This window comes from Passer montanus, unplaced genomic scaffold (genome assembly GCF_014805655.1).
Source record: "Passer montanus isolate IOZ18808 unplaced genomic scaffold, ASM1480565v1 scaffold64, whole genome shotgun sequence".
In the NCBI taxonomy this organism is placed as follows: Eukaryota; Metazoa; Chordata; class Aves; order Passeriformes; family Passeridae; genus Passer; species Passer montanus.
Window position 1 is genome coordinate 1,994,655 of NW_024371482.1, and position 14,821 is coordinate 2,009,475.

Sequence of the window (14,821 nt, forward strand, 5' to 3'; positions counted from 1 at the left end):
CTGCACTGTGGCCTTTCACACCAGTCTGATCCTCCTCAAAGTGAGTGGATTATCTTTCTGGCCCAGGATTGGGATGCTACTGAAGCAACAACGAGGCTGTGATGGAGAAGACAATGTGTGGGAGGAAAATCCCAGATCAGGGGGGAGTGGGAAGAGAGGCTGAATTGCTTGGAAAAATAAAAATACCTTTATAGCTGAACTCTGGTTGGGGGTAAGGGCTGCTTTCACACCATGTGCTTGACTTGCCCCAGGCACAGCAACACCACTGTGATGACACAGGGCAGTGAGCAATGAGTGGTGGCCATGCTCCAGCACTCACCTGAAAATGCCCATCACTCATGCGCAACAGTTATTTATTCTGCCTTAATTTAAAAGCTGGTGTATTAATTCTATGTCACTTCCCTTTTTTTTTTTTTTTTTTTAAGCTGTTCTGTGCTGTTGCTGTGGGGAGGAGATGGAGCTCAGAGCAACACGGGGATAAGCAAGGGGCTTTCTAAAAGTTGTGTGATGCTCGTGCTGTGGGGAACTTTGTGCTGGTACCACTGTGTGTTTTGATTTTTTTTTTTATCAGGTTCTATCTTGTATATGCTGAAGTCATTGGAAATATGACATGGTTTATATTAAAGTTGCAAACACTCATGTGCATCTCTGGGTGTTCTGGATAAGAGGGAAGGAGGCTCTTTGCCCTGTGCTGGGCCCGAGAGCACAGGGCTGCAGGTGGAAAGTCACTAATGCTGCTGGGTTTAATTTAAAGAGGAATTCCCTAATTTAAGCACATACACAATCATGTAAGGGTTGAGGATCTTAAAGGCCAGAGGCAGGGATACCTTCTACTCTCCCAGGCTGCTCCAAACCTCATCCAGCCTGGCCTTGCGCACTGCCAGGGCTGTGGCAGCCACAGCTTCTCTGGACAACCTCTACCAGGGCCTCCCCACCCTCACAGGGAAAAACCTGCAGCTGTCAGGATTGGGGTTTTAGACACAAGCAAAATCAAAGGCCCAGAAACGTCAAGAGGGGTTCAGGAGCCCTGACAGGCGCGGACCGGGGCCAAGCGCCCGGGCTGAGGGCGGGCGGGAGCGCGCCGCTCTGTCCCCGCCCCGTCACACCCCCCGCCCTCCGCGGTGGTACCGCCCCGCCCCTTTCCCTGGCGAGGAGTGGAGCGAACAGCACAGGGCTGCAGGTGGAAAGTCACTAATGCTGCTGGGTTTAATTTAAAGAGGAATTCCCTAATTTAAGCACATACACAATCATGTAAGGGTTGAGGATCTTAAAGGCCAGAGGCAGGGATACCTTCTACTCTCTCAGGCTGCTCCAAACCTCATCCAGCCTGGCCTTGGGCGCTTCCAGGAAGTGGCAGCCACAGCTTCTCTGGACAACCTCTACCAGGGCCTCCCCACCCTCACGGGGAAAAACCTGCAGCTGTCGGTATTGGGGTTTCAGACACAAGCAAAATCAAAGGCCCGGGAACGTCAAGAGGGGTTCAGGAGCCCCGACAGGCGCGGACCGGGGCCAAGCGCCCGGGCTGAGGGCGGGCGGGAGCGCGCCGCTCTGTCCCCGCCCCGTCACACCCCCCGCCCTCCGCGGTGGTACCGCCCCGCCCCTTTCCCTGGCGAGGAGTGGAGCGAACCACTGCGGTGACCTCTGCACTCGAGGGGGGGGAAACGCCACCCGCGCATGCGTCCGGTCGGAGCGTTGCTAGGGCGCGCGTGGTGACGGCGGCGCGGCGGGGGCTCGGCGGGGACCCGCGGGCGGCCGGAGCGCTGGCGCTGGCCCGCTGCTCCCCAGAGCCCTCCGGCAGCCCCGGGGGAGCCTATGGAGAGCGGCCCGCGCAATGCCATAGTGTTCAACGCCTCCAAGGGCGAGAGCTTCACGCCGGCCGGCGGCTACAAGGCCCTGCGGAAGAGGCTGCGCGGCAGCTGGAAGGTGCAGAGGTGAGGGGCGGCTCTCGGGGCACGGCGAGGCCGCGGCGGGCGGGTGTGGGCCGCGCTGGGCACCCGAGTGGCCTTTGGGGGGGTGTGTCGTGAGCTGAGGCCGCTCTCTCGCCTTGGTTGCGCCCTGTTGCATCTTCTGCCGCTGCGGGATGCTGTGCGTGGCTCTCGGGAGCTACAGCTCACCTGTAGGAGATGGAGTGTAAGCTGGAAGGATGGAGCTCCTCGTACAGGTTTGGGAGTGTGTCCCGATTTAGAGTCTGGGACAAAGAGAAACGGGCTTTGTAGATGGTACTGTGTGTCTGACCGCTGAAAAATGGCATGGCACGGAGCTGATTGGGAGAGGATATCAGGGAAAGGTTCTTCCCCAGAGGGGCTGGCACTGCCCAGGCTCCCCAGGGAATGGGCACGGCCCCGAGGCTGCCAGAGCTCCAGGAGCGTTGGGACAGCGCTGCCAGGGGTGCCCAGGGTGGGGCTGTTGGGGGGTCTGTGCAGGGCTGGGGCTGGGCTCCATGGTCCCTTCCACCTCATCTAATTCCATGAAATGTGGCCAGGCCAAAAAGAAGAAAATGAAAAATAGCAGGAAGCTCCTCAGGTGCAAACTTTAATAGCAGCTGTGACAGCTTGCAGCAGTTCTGGATCTGCCACAGTGCCTTGTCAGAGGAGCTTTACTGTTTAGCTGGTTGGCATTTGTAAGGATTATTTTTGCTCAAGTTGTCAACTTCAAACCCAGATAAAAGGATGCAAAGTGACTGAAGTGATTTGCTTTGTGTTCATTTGCAAGTCCTTTATAAAAAAAAAAAAAAAAGGAAAAAGTTGTGGTTCAAGATTATATCGAAGAATAATGTGTGTCTTTATTAATCTATTCATAGCTTAAAAGATGAGATCACTTCTGAGAGACTGTTTGGGGTGAAATTGTGGATTACAGCAGGACCAAGAGAGAAGTTCAGTGCTGATGAGGTAAGGAGTCAATAATTGTTTAAAAGCACATTTTAAAATGTGCTTAAGTAGGAAAGAACAAGACAGAAGACTTTGCTGTAATGCTGCTTTAAATGACTTCATATACATTGGAATTTGAATGTTTTTCTTATAGGACAAAGCTAAATGCATGCAGTTAAAATAATTTCTCTCCCCTCATCTCAATATAACTTCAAGCAGTTTTGTGGGTAGCTTCTCATGTTTGTTTTTTTCCTGGCTCTTTGTTGATTTCTAGTTTTCCGTTCTGAAGAAATTCCTGGAGGATGGTGGGGCCATCCTGGTGATGCTGAGAGAAGGTGGAGAGTCCCGGAATGGCACAAATATTAACTTTTTGTTAGAAGAATATGGGATCATTTTCAATAATGGTAATGGGGCTCACTGCTACCTTTAGTCATCAATTTGAAAATTGTATCCACAAAGGCTGAACCTGCTCTTTTCAAGCCAAGCAGATCTTTCTCACAAAGTATCTTTTGATCTAAAAGATTTTTTTCTTTAAATCTGCATGCACGTGGCAAAGTAATATTGGAGCACAGCAAAGGCTTTCCATGGACAGAGTACATGGCCAACTTGGCTATTTCCATTCCTTTGCTGTAGTTGTTAGTTTTAATTTACTAAAAAAAAAATTATTGGTAAATTTCTTGATTAAAAAGCCATTAATTTAAAACATTTTTCCACACATTTTTCCACACAGAATCACTTAATGCTCACGCTGAATAAGAAGTGGCACTTTTCTTTAGCAGACCAATTAAATGTCACTCATTAGTTTTGTGCTGCCAGTGTGGAGAAAAACCCCAACAACCCAAGGCAAGTGTGTGTCAGTGTACATAAAATATTTGGGGTCTTTGGTGGCTTTTCTAGACCATGCATCATTTTTGCATCAATAGGACTCAATTCATCAGGTGTTTGGAAGATGTATAAAAAAATAGAGTTGTAAAAGTCAGTACAGGCTGCTTTAACTGGATCATCTGTTTGTCTCTTTTGCTTTGCAGAAGATGGTGATGTGTTTAACTTTTTGTATTTTTATTTGAATTTGCAAACAGATTCCTATCCTAAATCTATTCTGTCCAAAAGGAAACAGTAGTGAAGGCTGATTTCAGTTCTTTTGGTAGCCAAATGGCAGCTTTGTGGTGTTAGAAGCAAACACCCAGGGAATCCAAGAGCTAAACTATTTTTTTTTTGCTAAATCTAACACATTGATCAGCTAAGATGTCAATTTCTGTATTTTTTTCTTTTTGCAAGATGCTGTAGTACGAAATGTGTATTACAAGTACCACCACCCAAAAGAAGCACTAATCTCTGATGGAGTTTTGAACAGGTAAATATTTGGGGTATGTGAATCTTCAGAGTAAACTCTTGTAAACTTGGATTGTTTTCAGTAAGGTTTCTTTTTCAATATCTCGTAGGGGAATCAGTGAAGCTGCAAAGAAACCAGTGCTTGAGACAACAGATGAAGATGGAAGGGGCCATGACTCTCAGTAAGTGTTTTCTCTGAGGAAACTGATGTCAAAATGTGTAGAACACCTTAGAACTGGCAGGTTTGTGATTAGCAGCAGTACACAGTGCTTATGGTGAGGTTTTCTAATGCATTTCTTATGTTCTTGTGCTTCTTAGGTTATATCTGGAAAGGAGAATCTGTTTAGTAGAGCTTGGTAACCTCTGAAGGAGCAGGAGGGATAGGTTTCAAAAGGAATTACTGTTCTCATGACCAGATCTTGTTTGTCTCTAGTCTATGGGTTTGAGTTTGAATCTGTGAATCTGTCCAGCCTGCCTGGTGCATGCAGGTGCTTATGGAATTCCTGTATTTCCTGCAGAGCTCTCACCTTTGTTTATCCTTTTGGAGCCACACTGAATGTGATGAAGCCAGCAGTGGCAATTCTGTCCACAGGGTCTGTCTGCTTCCCTCTCAACAGGCCTATCCTGGCTTTCTATCAGCATGAGGTAGGAGCTGCCTGGGGCCCTCCCTGCATTCCCCTGCCCCACACAAACGTTTTGAGTGGATCTTTTGGGGGTGCTTACAAACCCACCTCAGGTTTTGGTACATCTTCAAACTCCAGATGAGCCCAGTGACTCCTGACTCTTTTTATGGTAAACTTCTTTGCATGGGGCTCAGAGGAGAATTAATGAGATGGTCAGCAAAGATTACATATTTTTGGTTGACTGGTGGATATCTTTAGTTCTTTAAAGTTTTGGGGTTTTTTTCCTGCTGTTTTAATAATAATCTTGCTTTGTAAGTATAGCATATTGAATTCCAAGGTTCTCACTTTGGAACCAGTAGATTTTTCATGTGTTGTTTTACTCATCCATCCCTGTTAATTTATAAAAATAAATTCATAAATTTAGTAGTAAAGAGTTACAAGCACAGGATTGATATTGTTAATGAATATAAACAAGTTAACACTGTTTATTACTATGTGGAGAAGTAATGCAATGCAATAACAATTGACTCTAAAACTATGATTTGGAAGGAATTTTTGCTATATTGTATTCTTTGTTGGTAGAGTAAAGGTGGAAAGATGGCAGCCCTGGGATCTTCCCACATGTTCAATGACCAGTATTTAGATAAAGAAGAAAATGGTAAGATCATGGTAAGTTTGAGTTTTTTGGGAAAAAACACCCTGTTGTATCTCCACAACATTTGCAAAGTACTCCAGGCTCAGCTTCATTTTAGAGCAAGACAGCTATGAAATGGATTCAGTATAGGAATTCTCAGCCAATACTAAGAGATATTCTTTGGTTTATTATCTTATGTTAAATTTTTTTCATGGTATGTTATTTAATAGATTTAATAGAATATTTAAGCATAGTATGAGATTACTTGGATCCTCCTGAAAGTAATTGAGTTTTGCCCTTCCTTAGGATGTGCTTTTCCAGTGGCTCACAACATCAGATATTCACTTAAACCAGATGGATATGGAGGACCCTGAGGTAAGAGAGATCCATCTCAAGGAGGTGAAGAACAGTGGGATCAGCGTGGTCTTGGCACACCCTGTGTTTAGCACAGAGTGGCTAACAGCAAGATGGGTGCTGCTGTTGTTGCAGAACCTTTATTCATGGTCTAGGATTGAGTAGACAGATGGCTCAGTGTAAAAATTAATGGTACCACTCAGCCTTAGATTGCTTTTCATCATCAGATATAATTTGTGAAAGTGTCTTTCCAATTTTCCCGTGTTTATGAGATGGACTGAGACAAGAGGAATGTACAAGAAGGAAAAGCAAATTTTCCATATGTGAGTGGGGATCAACCTGTGTGTCAGTTTTAGTTGTATACAAATGCTGTTTTTATTTGGAAATATCTTTATGTGATTAAGTTGCATGCTCCATGTGCATAAAAACCAACAGTTTTGCAGCGCTGATTAGTGAGCTGTCTGTTTTAAAGAATTAACAGAAATCCAAATAAAGCACTCATGCGTTGCGCAGCTTTACAGCTGAGAGTTACTGATCTAGTGAGCTGCACTGCAAAGGGCCATACCTGGTACAGAGTGAAATAATTCTGGGTTGGCCATTTCAGATGACGGGGGTGTGTGTCTGTGTGTCCAGATTTCAGACTACACCGTGCTCCCAGACACAGCCGCGCTCTCCGAGCAGCTGCGAGTGTGCCTGCAGGAAGGAGATGAGAACCCCAGAGACTTCACAAAGCTGTTTGATACATCCCTTTATCAGCTGGACACAACTGCCCTCCCTTCAGTTATCAAGTCAGCAGCTGTAATTTTCTTATTACTTATTTATTTATTCCATTTGGTGTTCTGCATTTTCTGTTTGTGCTGAACTGTGTCTCCTCAAGAGCAGGAAGGACTGAGCATTTTGGATATGAATATACCAGAAGATAGATTTGTACAGTGTGGCAATGATGTTTTCTCTTGCTTCTTGTTTTAGCTGTAGTTTCTGGCCCTCTTTTCTCTTTTTTTTTTCCTGACTACATGAGATTTATTGATCTGATATTTTGGGAACTGTCTGCAGTGAAGCTGGGCATCTTCTGGAGTGATAACTGGGAACTGCTCATTTTTCCACTTTTGAATTATTTGGCACTTACTGAAAAATGCATTTCAGTCACCTTTGCATTTTCCAAAAAATATGTTTTGAGGTTTACCCTTTGCTTGGTTTTAACAGTTTGTGTCACTATCAGTTTTGTCCATCATTACTCCCCTGTTGCCCAGATCATGTTGGAGCACTTGGAGTAGTGGCAGCTTAACACAGATTCCATGAAACTCCACTCTTCTAGGGACACTTTTTCTTCTTACTCTGTATTTCTTGTATTTTCACTAGTTGTGAATTCACAGGAGGATCTCCCTTCTGACCCCATAACAAACACTTTTTTAAAAAAGTAACTATTTCTATTGACTTCCTTATAAACTTTTTTGAAATCCCAGTTCTGCTTGTTTTGTGCTGGATTGCTTTTCCTTCATCCGTGCTCATCCTTCTAAAAGTTGATTGTAGAATTGAGCTGTGATTTTTTTTAGTCACCTTATATATCCACCTATCATTATCTTCCCCTCTCAGAACTTTAATTTTCTCACTGTAGAAGTTATTTATTACTGATCTGTAGTTCTATGAGGTCCTTATAAAATGGACATCCCATTTTTTTGTGCTGTTACGGTGCAAAACTTTGATGCTGGTGTGTTCATCAAATCTATCGCTATAGCCTGCTAGTGGAAATAGTTGTGGTATCACTTTTTACCTCATACTTTGAATTTTTCTGTGCTATAGAGCTTATGAAGAGCTGAATATGAAACATGAACCCCTCCAACTCATTCAGCCTGAATTTGAGACTCCACTACCTGTCCTCCAGCCAGCTGTGAGTAATTTTCTTGCTTGTACAGTACAGGGAAAACCCTTCTCCAAGAAGGTTGCACTTGATAATCTTGGATGTCTATTCAAAACTTAATAAGTCTCTATATAATTTGTTTCATGCAAAAACTCTGTGTGTCATTTCCATGGCTCTGTAGAAGAAGTAGTGAGAAATGCTGTAGTAATAATTAATCACTTGGGAGTTGACTACACTGCAGGGACCATCTTTTAGGAAAGAGCACTCATTTACACTTCCAATTTATTAAAAGAGCTTCAAAATGTAGTGTGTGGTACCAAAAGAGAGTCCTTGTGTAGGGAGCCTTTGATTGAGTAGCTGCTCCAGTCCTGTGAGGTTCTGGCTCAGCCTTCCCAGTGAAAACAGGATGTGGTATTTGAGAAAGCTGTGGTGGTGAAGGTGCTGCACTGTCTGCTGCCAGGGAGGAGCCAGTCTGTCCTGCTCTGCCTCCATCTCCCACATCCTCAGGGGAAGCAGAAAGTGGAGCATTGGTCTTTTGCAGCAGGAGCTGATCAAACTTTAACCAGCAATGTTTGGGCTGACAGCACCAACACGAGCTATGGGGGTGTCAAACTCATTTCAGAAGGCAGGAATCTCTGAGTATCTGAATTTTGCCATCATTGTTCCATCCTGCTTTACCCTGGCCACTGAGAAAGCATCACTGGGATCCTTTAGAGCTTCAGGAGTGCAACTGGAAGTGGTGTCTCATTCACTGCTTTTTAAAAACCCAAGTCCAGCTTGTGACATAAATGGTGCCTGTATGAAACAGAAAGTATTCTGACCAGAATTGATGTCAGTATGTTTTCAGGGTGAGCTGTTAGGGCCAATTTAGTTCCTCAGCTCTCAGCCATCACCTGGGTCTCATGGAGCAAAACTGAAACTGCAAATGAGAACGTCTAGTTGTGATGCTGGGTGATAATTCTGGCATACGTGTGACTAAACTATTTTGGAATGTTCACTTATTTTTGCAACATAGAAATGAAATTTTCAAGTGGTGGCCCTTGGTTCAGTGGCTTTGGAGTTGCTTTTGACTTTTTAAAGGATTTTTTCAAGTCCCATATAAGTTTAAAACTGTTGTCTTAGAGATCTATAAAGTGTAAGAAGAATATGTGGCAATCAACTGTGCTGCTTTTTCTCTGCAAGGTTTTTCCACCTGCTTTCAAAGAATTGCCTCCTCCTGCTCTGGAACTGTTTGACTTGGATGAAACTTTTTCCTCAGAGAAAGCACGTCTTGCAGAGATCACGAACAAATGTAAGTGGAGCAGATTGTTTGCACATTTAAAATAAAAGTCCAGGTTTTTATAGAGGAAAATTGTTATATTTAATTTTAAAGCATGGACCTCATTTGGGAAAATCTACTGCTCTTATCCTGATCTAAGAAATTGAAAGGCTCTGGAAATTAATAGTATGACTTTATGTACCATGGCATTATATTTTGTCTGTTACATAACATTTTATCCTGCATCTGCCTGCTGTTTCCTATACTGTGCATAAATTGCTTTGTGCAGTCTTGCTGATAAATTTCACATCCTTTTTATGCTTTGAAGTTAAAATGTTAAGATTATTCTCAACATACAAAGATGAGCAGGTACTCAATGCAGGAATACATCATGGCTAGTCCACTGATCTTAGTGATGGAACTGAACCTCCCAGGATGCCAACAGCAAATGGAGATTCAGAGCAGGTTTTTGGCCAGCTGCTCCAGATGTGTGACACTCACGTGCCTTCTTCCCTGGGTGCTTGTTTAGGCACCGACGATGACCTGGAGTTCTACGTGCGGAAATGCGGCGATATCCTGGGAGTGACCAGTGAACTCCCAAAGGACAAGCAAGATGCCAAATATATCCTGGAGCACATCTTCTTCCAAGTGGTTGAGTTTAAGAAACTGAATCAGGTATTTTTAATAACAATTACAAGTGAGTAGTTGGTAGTAGCAGCAGTGAGGGAGGTGTGTCATTGTAGCAGCTACACTTGTCACAGGCAAGAGGTGATGTAAGACATTAGCTGGGCAATAAATGAGACCAGTGAAGTGTGATCCACAGTACTTATGGCTCTTAATCTCCATAAAACATGTACTGCTCAATTTATTAAGTCTCTCATTTATTTTAATTGGGGGATTAGTACATGCAAGTGTAGTTTGTAATTGCAGCTAAATCCAGTTCATTACTGGTGCCTGAGTGAGAGCAGGGAGTCCTCAGGAGTGTTCAGGGCTCTGGCCAGTGCTGCAGTGCAGAGGGGACCAGCATTGTTCCTCAGAAGCTGCACTGAAATGCAGCTGTGCTGAAAGAATTCTTCATAGCAAATTTCTTACTTCAAAGCGTGTTTGGAGCATATTGGCAGAGCAGCAGTTTGTGCTAACATGAATTGCCCATTTCACATGTAATCTATTTAAGCCAAAAATCTTACAGTTATATCCCTGTTGTTAAAACTCTTTTTTCTTCTTTTTTTTTTCCTTCCTCTTCCCTTACTTAAGGAACACGATACTGACCCAAGTGAAGCTGGATTCCAGAACAGTACCTGAGACCTGGCTTTCCCCAGTTTGAGATAGAACTTTTAGGGAAAGTATATTTTTCCATTTTTAAAGTCTCTCTTCTCAGTGTATTGATTGGGACTGTCTCAGTAGTTCACTGGATGCTTGGATCATTTATGTGTGGTAGTTCAGATAATTAATGCCTTCTGGGGAACTGCTTGTATTTCACAAGCAATTTCCAAAGAATTTCTTATTTTTCTACTTCTTTATTGAAACTGTAGTTTTTTAATATATTAAAAAATAATATACCAAGAAAATGTGTTTTTGGTCCTTCTTTCTGGCTCCAGCATTTATTTTCTTGTCGTTGAGTCTTACTCTTGGTTCTCCTGGTACATGAAATCCTTAATTGCACTGTGAGAAGGGTTCTTATTTTGGTTTGTAAACTGAGGACAAAAAACCAGAGCCATAATTTTAACAGGAGCTGCTGAAAATACATTTATCACCCTGAGGCAGCCTCCTTTTGTCTCTCTGCCAAACAGAACTAAGGAGAGGTGAGTTTGTTACAGTAGAAAGAAGACATTTCTTCCAAGGGAGGGGAGGATTGAAATTAAGCAATAATGACATTATTATAGATTGCTGCCTCATAGCAGACTGGAACTACAGAATTTTAAAAAGAGAGGACAGCACATGGATGAAAACCTTAAGATTTAATGGATCATTATTAAGAAACTGTGATACTGCACAGAAACTCATGAATATTTTTACTTCCATTTATTTGATATCTAGCCCACTCCCTGAGGTAGTGAGTTCAGTAATGCACAGGAGTGGAAATCCAGGTTAAATTCATTGACCGTGAAATGTTGAAGATCAGTGCACAGCAAAAACAGAGTCAAGGAGATCAGTGGTGAGAAGAAAAGATTTGTCAACATCATCAACACCACACCTCTATTGCGAGGACATTTTTTTATGTATTAACCTGGTGAAATTGCATTATAAAGCTTTTTTTGACTGTCAGTCTGACATTCAAATTGTTAAATTCTTCTCCCGCTCAGGCCTTCCATGATTTCTGTGTTTTTACCTTGCTCTGCCATGGTTTTTAAAATCAGAGCTGCTTTTTGCAAATAATCTGTCTTTTTATCTCTCCAAAACATCTTTTTATTTTACATTTCTTCATGCTTCACATAGCATCTTGGAACAGGTTTTTCTAAAGGAGGTGCCCCAAAGCTCCTGCCCAGTTGAGATGTGCTAATATAATGTCAGCAGAAGTGGTTGTATCTCTTCCTCCTGCAGCCATTCCTTTTTCACACAGCACGTTGGAAATTTTTCATTTATTCCTCTGTTTTCCTTTAAGGCCATGGTTGTGTTTGTCACCCAGAGCACTTTGTACATTCCAGCTCCAGATTTACACAACAAGCTTAATCTCTTTTCCTGTGCAGTATCAATAGCAATCAGTCAACCAGCACAGACTGCAGCTGAACCAACCCCCTGAGTGCTCCTCTTGCTAATTTTAGCTCGGGTTTGTACTCTTCTGGGGTGTTTATACTTCAAACTGTAAATAACTTTCTGTTTCCCAGCCCTGTTTCAAGATGTTTTGTCACCTATTCCTGATGTTGTAACATGGTTTAAAAAAAGCCACGTGAGCAGCCAGGGGATACAAGCAGCTCCCCTTTTTCTGAGTGCCTCTGAGACCTCTCTGACAGCTGAAGAACAAATGGATATTTTTTTTACTAGTGTGAAATACATGTAGCTCACATCTCTCTTTCAAAGCTGTTCCTTTGGCCCTCTGGAAGTATTTAAACTTACTTTGTAACTAGAAACACTTTAGTCACGGGAGTGTGATACATGTAAAATTTATGGCTGGCTGACAGAATTTCAAAGCAGTGCAAGTGGGTGAGTGCTTTCAAGAGGTGAGGTGAGGCCAGGGGGAGCAGGTTGGGCACGTAGCTAGTGAGGGAGTTTATATATTAATGAAATTATTGCTGTGATTCATAAAAGTTAGTTACAAGCAACTCTTGATGCTTTCCCTTTTTGTCTCTGTCCTGTCATGCAGCATAACTCATTACCCCTTATCTGCTCCTAAAAGATAATAATAATCTACTCATTACATCTGCTCCTAAAAGAAGAGGGGGACAGTACATTGGTTATTCAGCAAACCATAAATGTCCTGAAAAGTGGCTTTAACAAGCTCGTCCTCTCTTTCTTTGCTGTAAGCAGAGACAGGAGAGGAACATCAGGATTGTGTGAGCAGGGTGAGATCTAACTGGGGAGCGTGAAAATCTGTAGTGTGTGGGTGCGGTGGCCTGGGCTCCTTTCCTGCCCTCGGAGCAGGGGTTGGATGCGACAGAGGAAATGGTCCCTGCGCGGGGGCCGGTGCTGGATTCCCGCGGCCACTTCGAGCAGTGACACCCTGCACGAGCAGGCCGGGGGTGCCCGGGAGCCGCTCCCCGCTGCCAGGCTGTGCTTTCCCGGTGCGCCAGGAGAGGGATCCGCGTCCCCGGCCGCGCTCCCGGCGGGCAGCGCCGGCCCCGCAGCCATGGCCCCGGGGCTGCAGCCGCGTCCCGCTGCCCCTTCTCCGCCGGGAGCCGCCCCGACCCCTCTGCCAGGTAACGGGGGCGGGCGGGCGGGGGCTCGGGCACGGCCAGCTCGGAGCATCCTGCCCCGGGCGGTGCCGAGGGGCTGCGCCCTATGGGGCTGGACCGGAGGCCGGCCCGGGGTGTTTAGGGGGCTCAGCTTCAGGCCGGGAGGGCAGCGGGAGTCAGAGACCACCAGCAGAGGGACATTTGTACCTTTATTGTGCTAATACAAAACAGAGGGATCGGGAGGAGGAGGAGCCAGCAAGGCTGCGGCTCTCGGGGGTGCCATCACCAGCCCAAATATCCCCCAGCACCAGTGCCGACTCGGCCACCCCAGGTGGGCAGACTGAGCTTGTCACCAGCTGCTGCCATCGTCTTCTGTGCTGCAGCGTGGATGAGGGGGCAGGCACCCAGCAGCTCCAGCTGGAGCCGGGGCAGCAGCATCACAGAGCCTGGTGCAGAAACACAGGGACAGCGTCAGGGTCACCCGGCTGGGTCTCCTGGGTGGCAGACCTGTGGATGAGCGTGGGGTGCTTCTTGAAGGCACCAGGCCAAGCCAGAGGAATCACCACAGGGGTCTCCAGGGATGATGTGTCTGGTTTGGAGCATCCCAGTAGGTGTAATTCCTCAGTGCTGACATCGAGGGATGTGCTGGTGTCCATAAAGGATTTTATGGCCGAGATGTCCCACCTGGGTGCTGGCACTTTCCCGAGGGCTGACATGTCTCCAGTCAGCTCACAGCTCTTGAAGAGCAGGCTCTCCAGTGGTTTGGAGTGCTTGTCTTTCTTGCAAGGTGTCGAGGTGTTCTGTGATGCCACATTCATCAGGCAGCCATCTCTGCTGGGGTGCTCACAGGACAAACCAGACAGCTCAAAGATGGCCTGGCCGTGGTGGGCCTTGCAGAAGCAGACAAGACTGGGGTCAGAGATGCCCTGGGTCAGGCTGTGCAGCTCAGTCTTCACACAGCTGCTCAGAGATTCCACCTGCTTGACAACACACAGAGAGCTGCCACTTGCTGTGTTGCCCGCATCCACAGGAAGCTCCCAGGTGTCATGTTTGGAAGCACTGCTAGAGTCCATGTAATAGCTCACCACAGGAGAGGAATAGCTATGGCTGGAGGAGCTGGCCAAGAAGCCATTTTCCAGGATTTCCTTTCTGGTCAGAATGCTGGTACTGTGCCTCTGGGTAGACAGCATGGTGCAGAATCCAGCAGCTCTCTGGCTTATGGAGAGAGATCAGGATGACCCTGTCAAGATAAACCTGTTACTGTTCACTACTATTCACCAATAGATTACAGGCTTACAGTAGCAGGACTACTCTTGGCAAAATCCCATCTCAGTCTTGCAAGGAGCCGAGCAGGATCCAGGACACATAGGAGGGCATCCAGCCTATCACTCTCTTTTAGGGTAAAAGAGTTCCACCACAGCCTGCAAGCTGCTCAGAGGTCATAGTGGAATCTCCCTGAAGTTGTATTTATTTCACCTCAGCCTGTATATTGCTACTCTTAGCTTTGCACAGGGGATGGAGGCACTTTATCCTCACTCCTGCAGTCAGAGGGCCACTCACCCCAGCTAGAATTGAGTTCCTTTGAGAAGGAGGCACCAAAAGCAGGCTCTGGCTAGGATGGGAGAGGTTGAGGGGCAGCTCTTATCTTACTTTTAGTCCTATGCATGATAACCCTCACCTCCAACTCAGCCAGGAGCTGACTTCCAGCTCCTTCCTGAGGAACTGGGTAGGCCAGGGAAGGGGATGGCCATACTCCAAACGCAGCTTTACTCTGATTGCATGTTAAACAGTGAGAAATAGCACCTGAATTTACTGTAAAGGGACTATATAGTCAGTCTAGAAGGAAAGTCTTCTTTAAGAGACTAAAATCTGCTTTTCTTAGTATAAATGAAGGAAGGAAGAAAAGAAAATAATTAGTACCTTCAGCTCCTGTGGAGACCCTTTGCTGTTCTTGACCCTTTTCTACTAGTGTTACTTGCAGCAGTTTTATAGTTCTGGTAATCAATTAACAGGCTGATTTCCTAATTAAGCTAGTTTGAGAGAGGGAGGAGCTCCTGGTACCAGG

The 14,821-nt window shown here is 45.3% G+C and overlaps 2 protein-coding genes across 6 annotated transcripts; one reads left to right on the forward strand and one right to left on the reverse strand.

The window, feature by feature from the left end:
- The first annotated feature begins 1,630 nt into the window (after positions 1-1,630).
- IFT52 (intraflagellar transport 52) lies at positions 1,631-10,494 on the forward strand. Its single transcript, XM_039728205.1, has 13 exons — positions 1,631-1,931; positions 2,801-2,888; positions 3,142-3,271; positions 4,146-4,221; positions 4,310-4,381; positions 4,718-4,844; positions 5,405-5,491; positions 5,763-5,831; positions 6,444-6,598; positions 7,611-7,698; positions 8,851-8,959; positions 9,456-9,601; positions 10,181-10,494. The coding sequence occupies exons 1-13, from the start codon at positions 1,813-1,815 to the stop codon at positions 10,226-10,228; spliced, it is 1,314 nt and encodes a 437-aa protein (XP_039584139.1). The 5' UTR covers positions 1,631-1,812; the 3' UTR covers positions 10,229-10,494.
- A 2,458-nt stretch (positions 10,495-12,952) lies between these two features.
- On the reverse strand, positions 12,953-14,794 carry LOC120511349. 5 transcript variants are annotated; one of them, XM_039728227.1, is made up of 3 exons: positions 14,677-14,745; positions 13,842-13,996; positions 12,953-13,733 (listed from the first exon to the last, which is right to left on the reverse strand). In XM_039728227.1, exons 2-3 carry the CDS (start codon positions 13,944-13,946, stop codon positions 13,194-13,196), a joined length of 645 nt encoding a protein of 214 aa, XP_039584161.1. In that variant the 5' UTR covers positions 13,947-13,996; positions 14,677-14,745; the 3' UTR covers positions 12,953-13,193. The 5 variants fall into 5 exon arrangements, with proteins under 5 accessions (XP_039584161.1, XP_039584160.1, XP_039584159.1 ...); XM_039728226.1 differs by having other exon boundaries at positions 12,953-13,967; positions 14,677-14,794; XM_039728225.1 differs by having other exon boundaries at positions 12,953-13,971; positions 14,677-14,794.
- Positions 14,795-14,821: the final 27 nt, after the last annotated feature.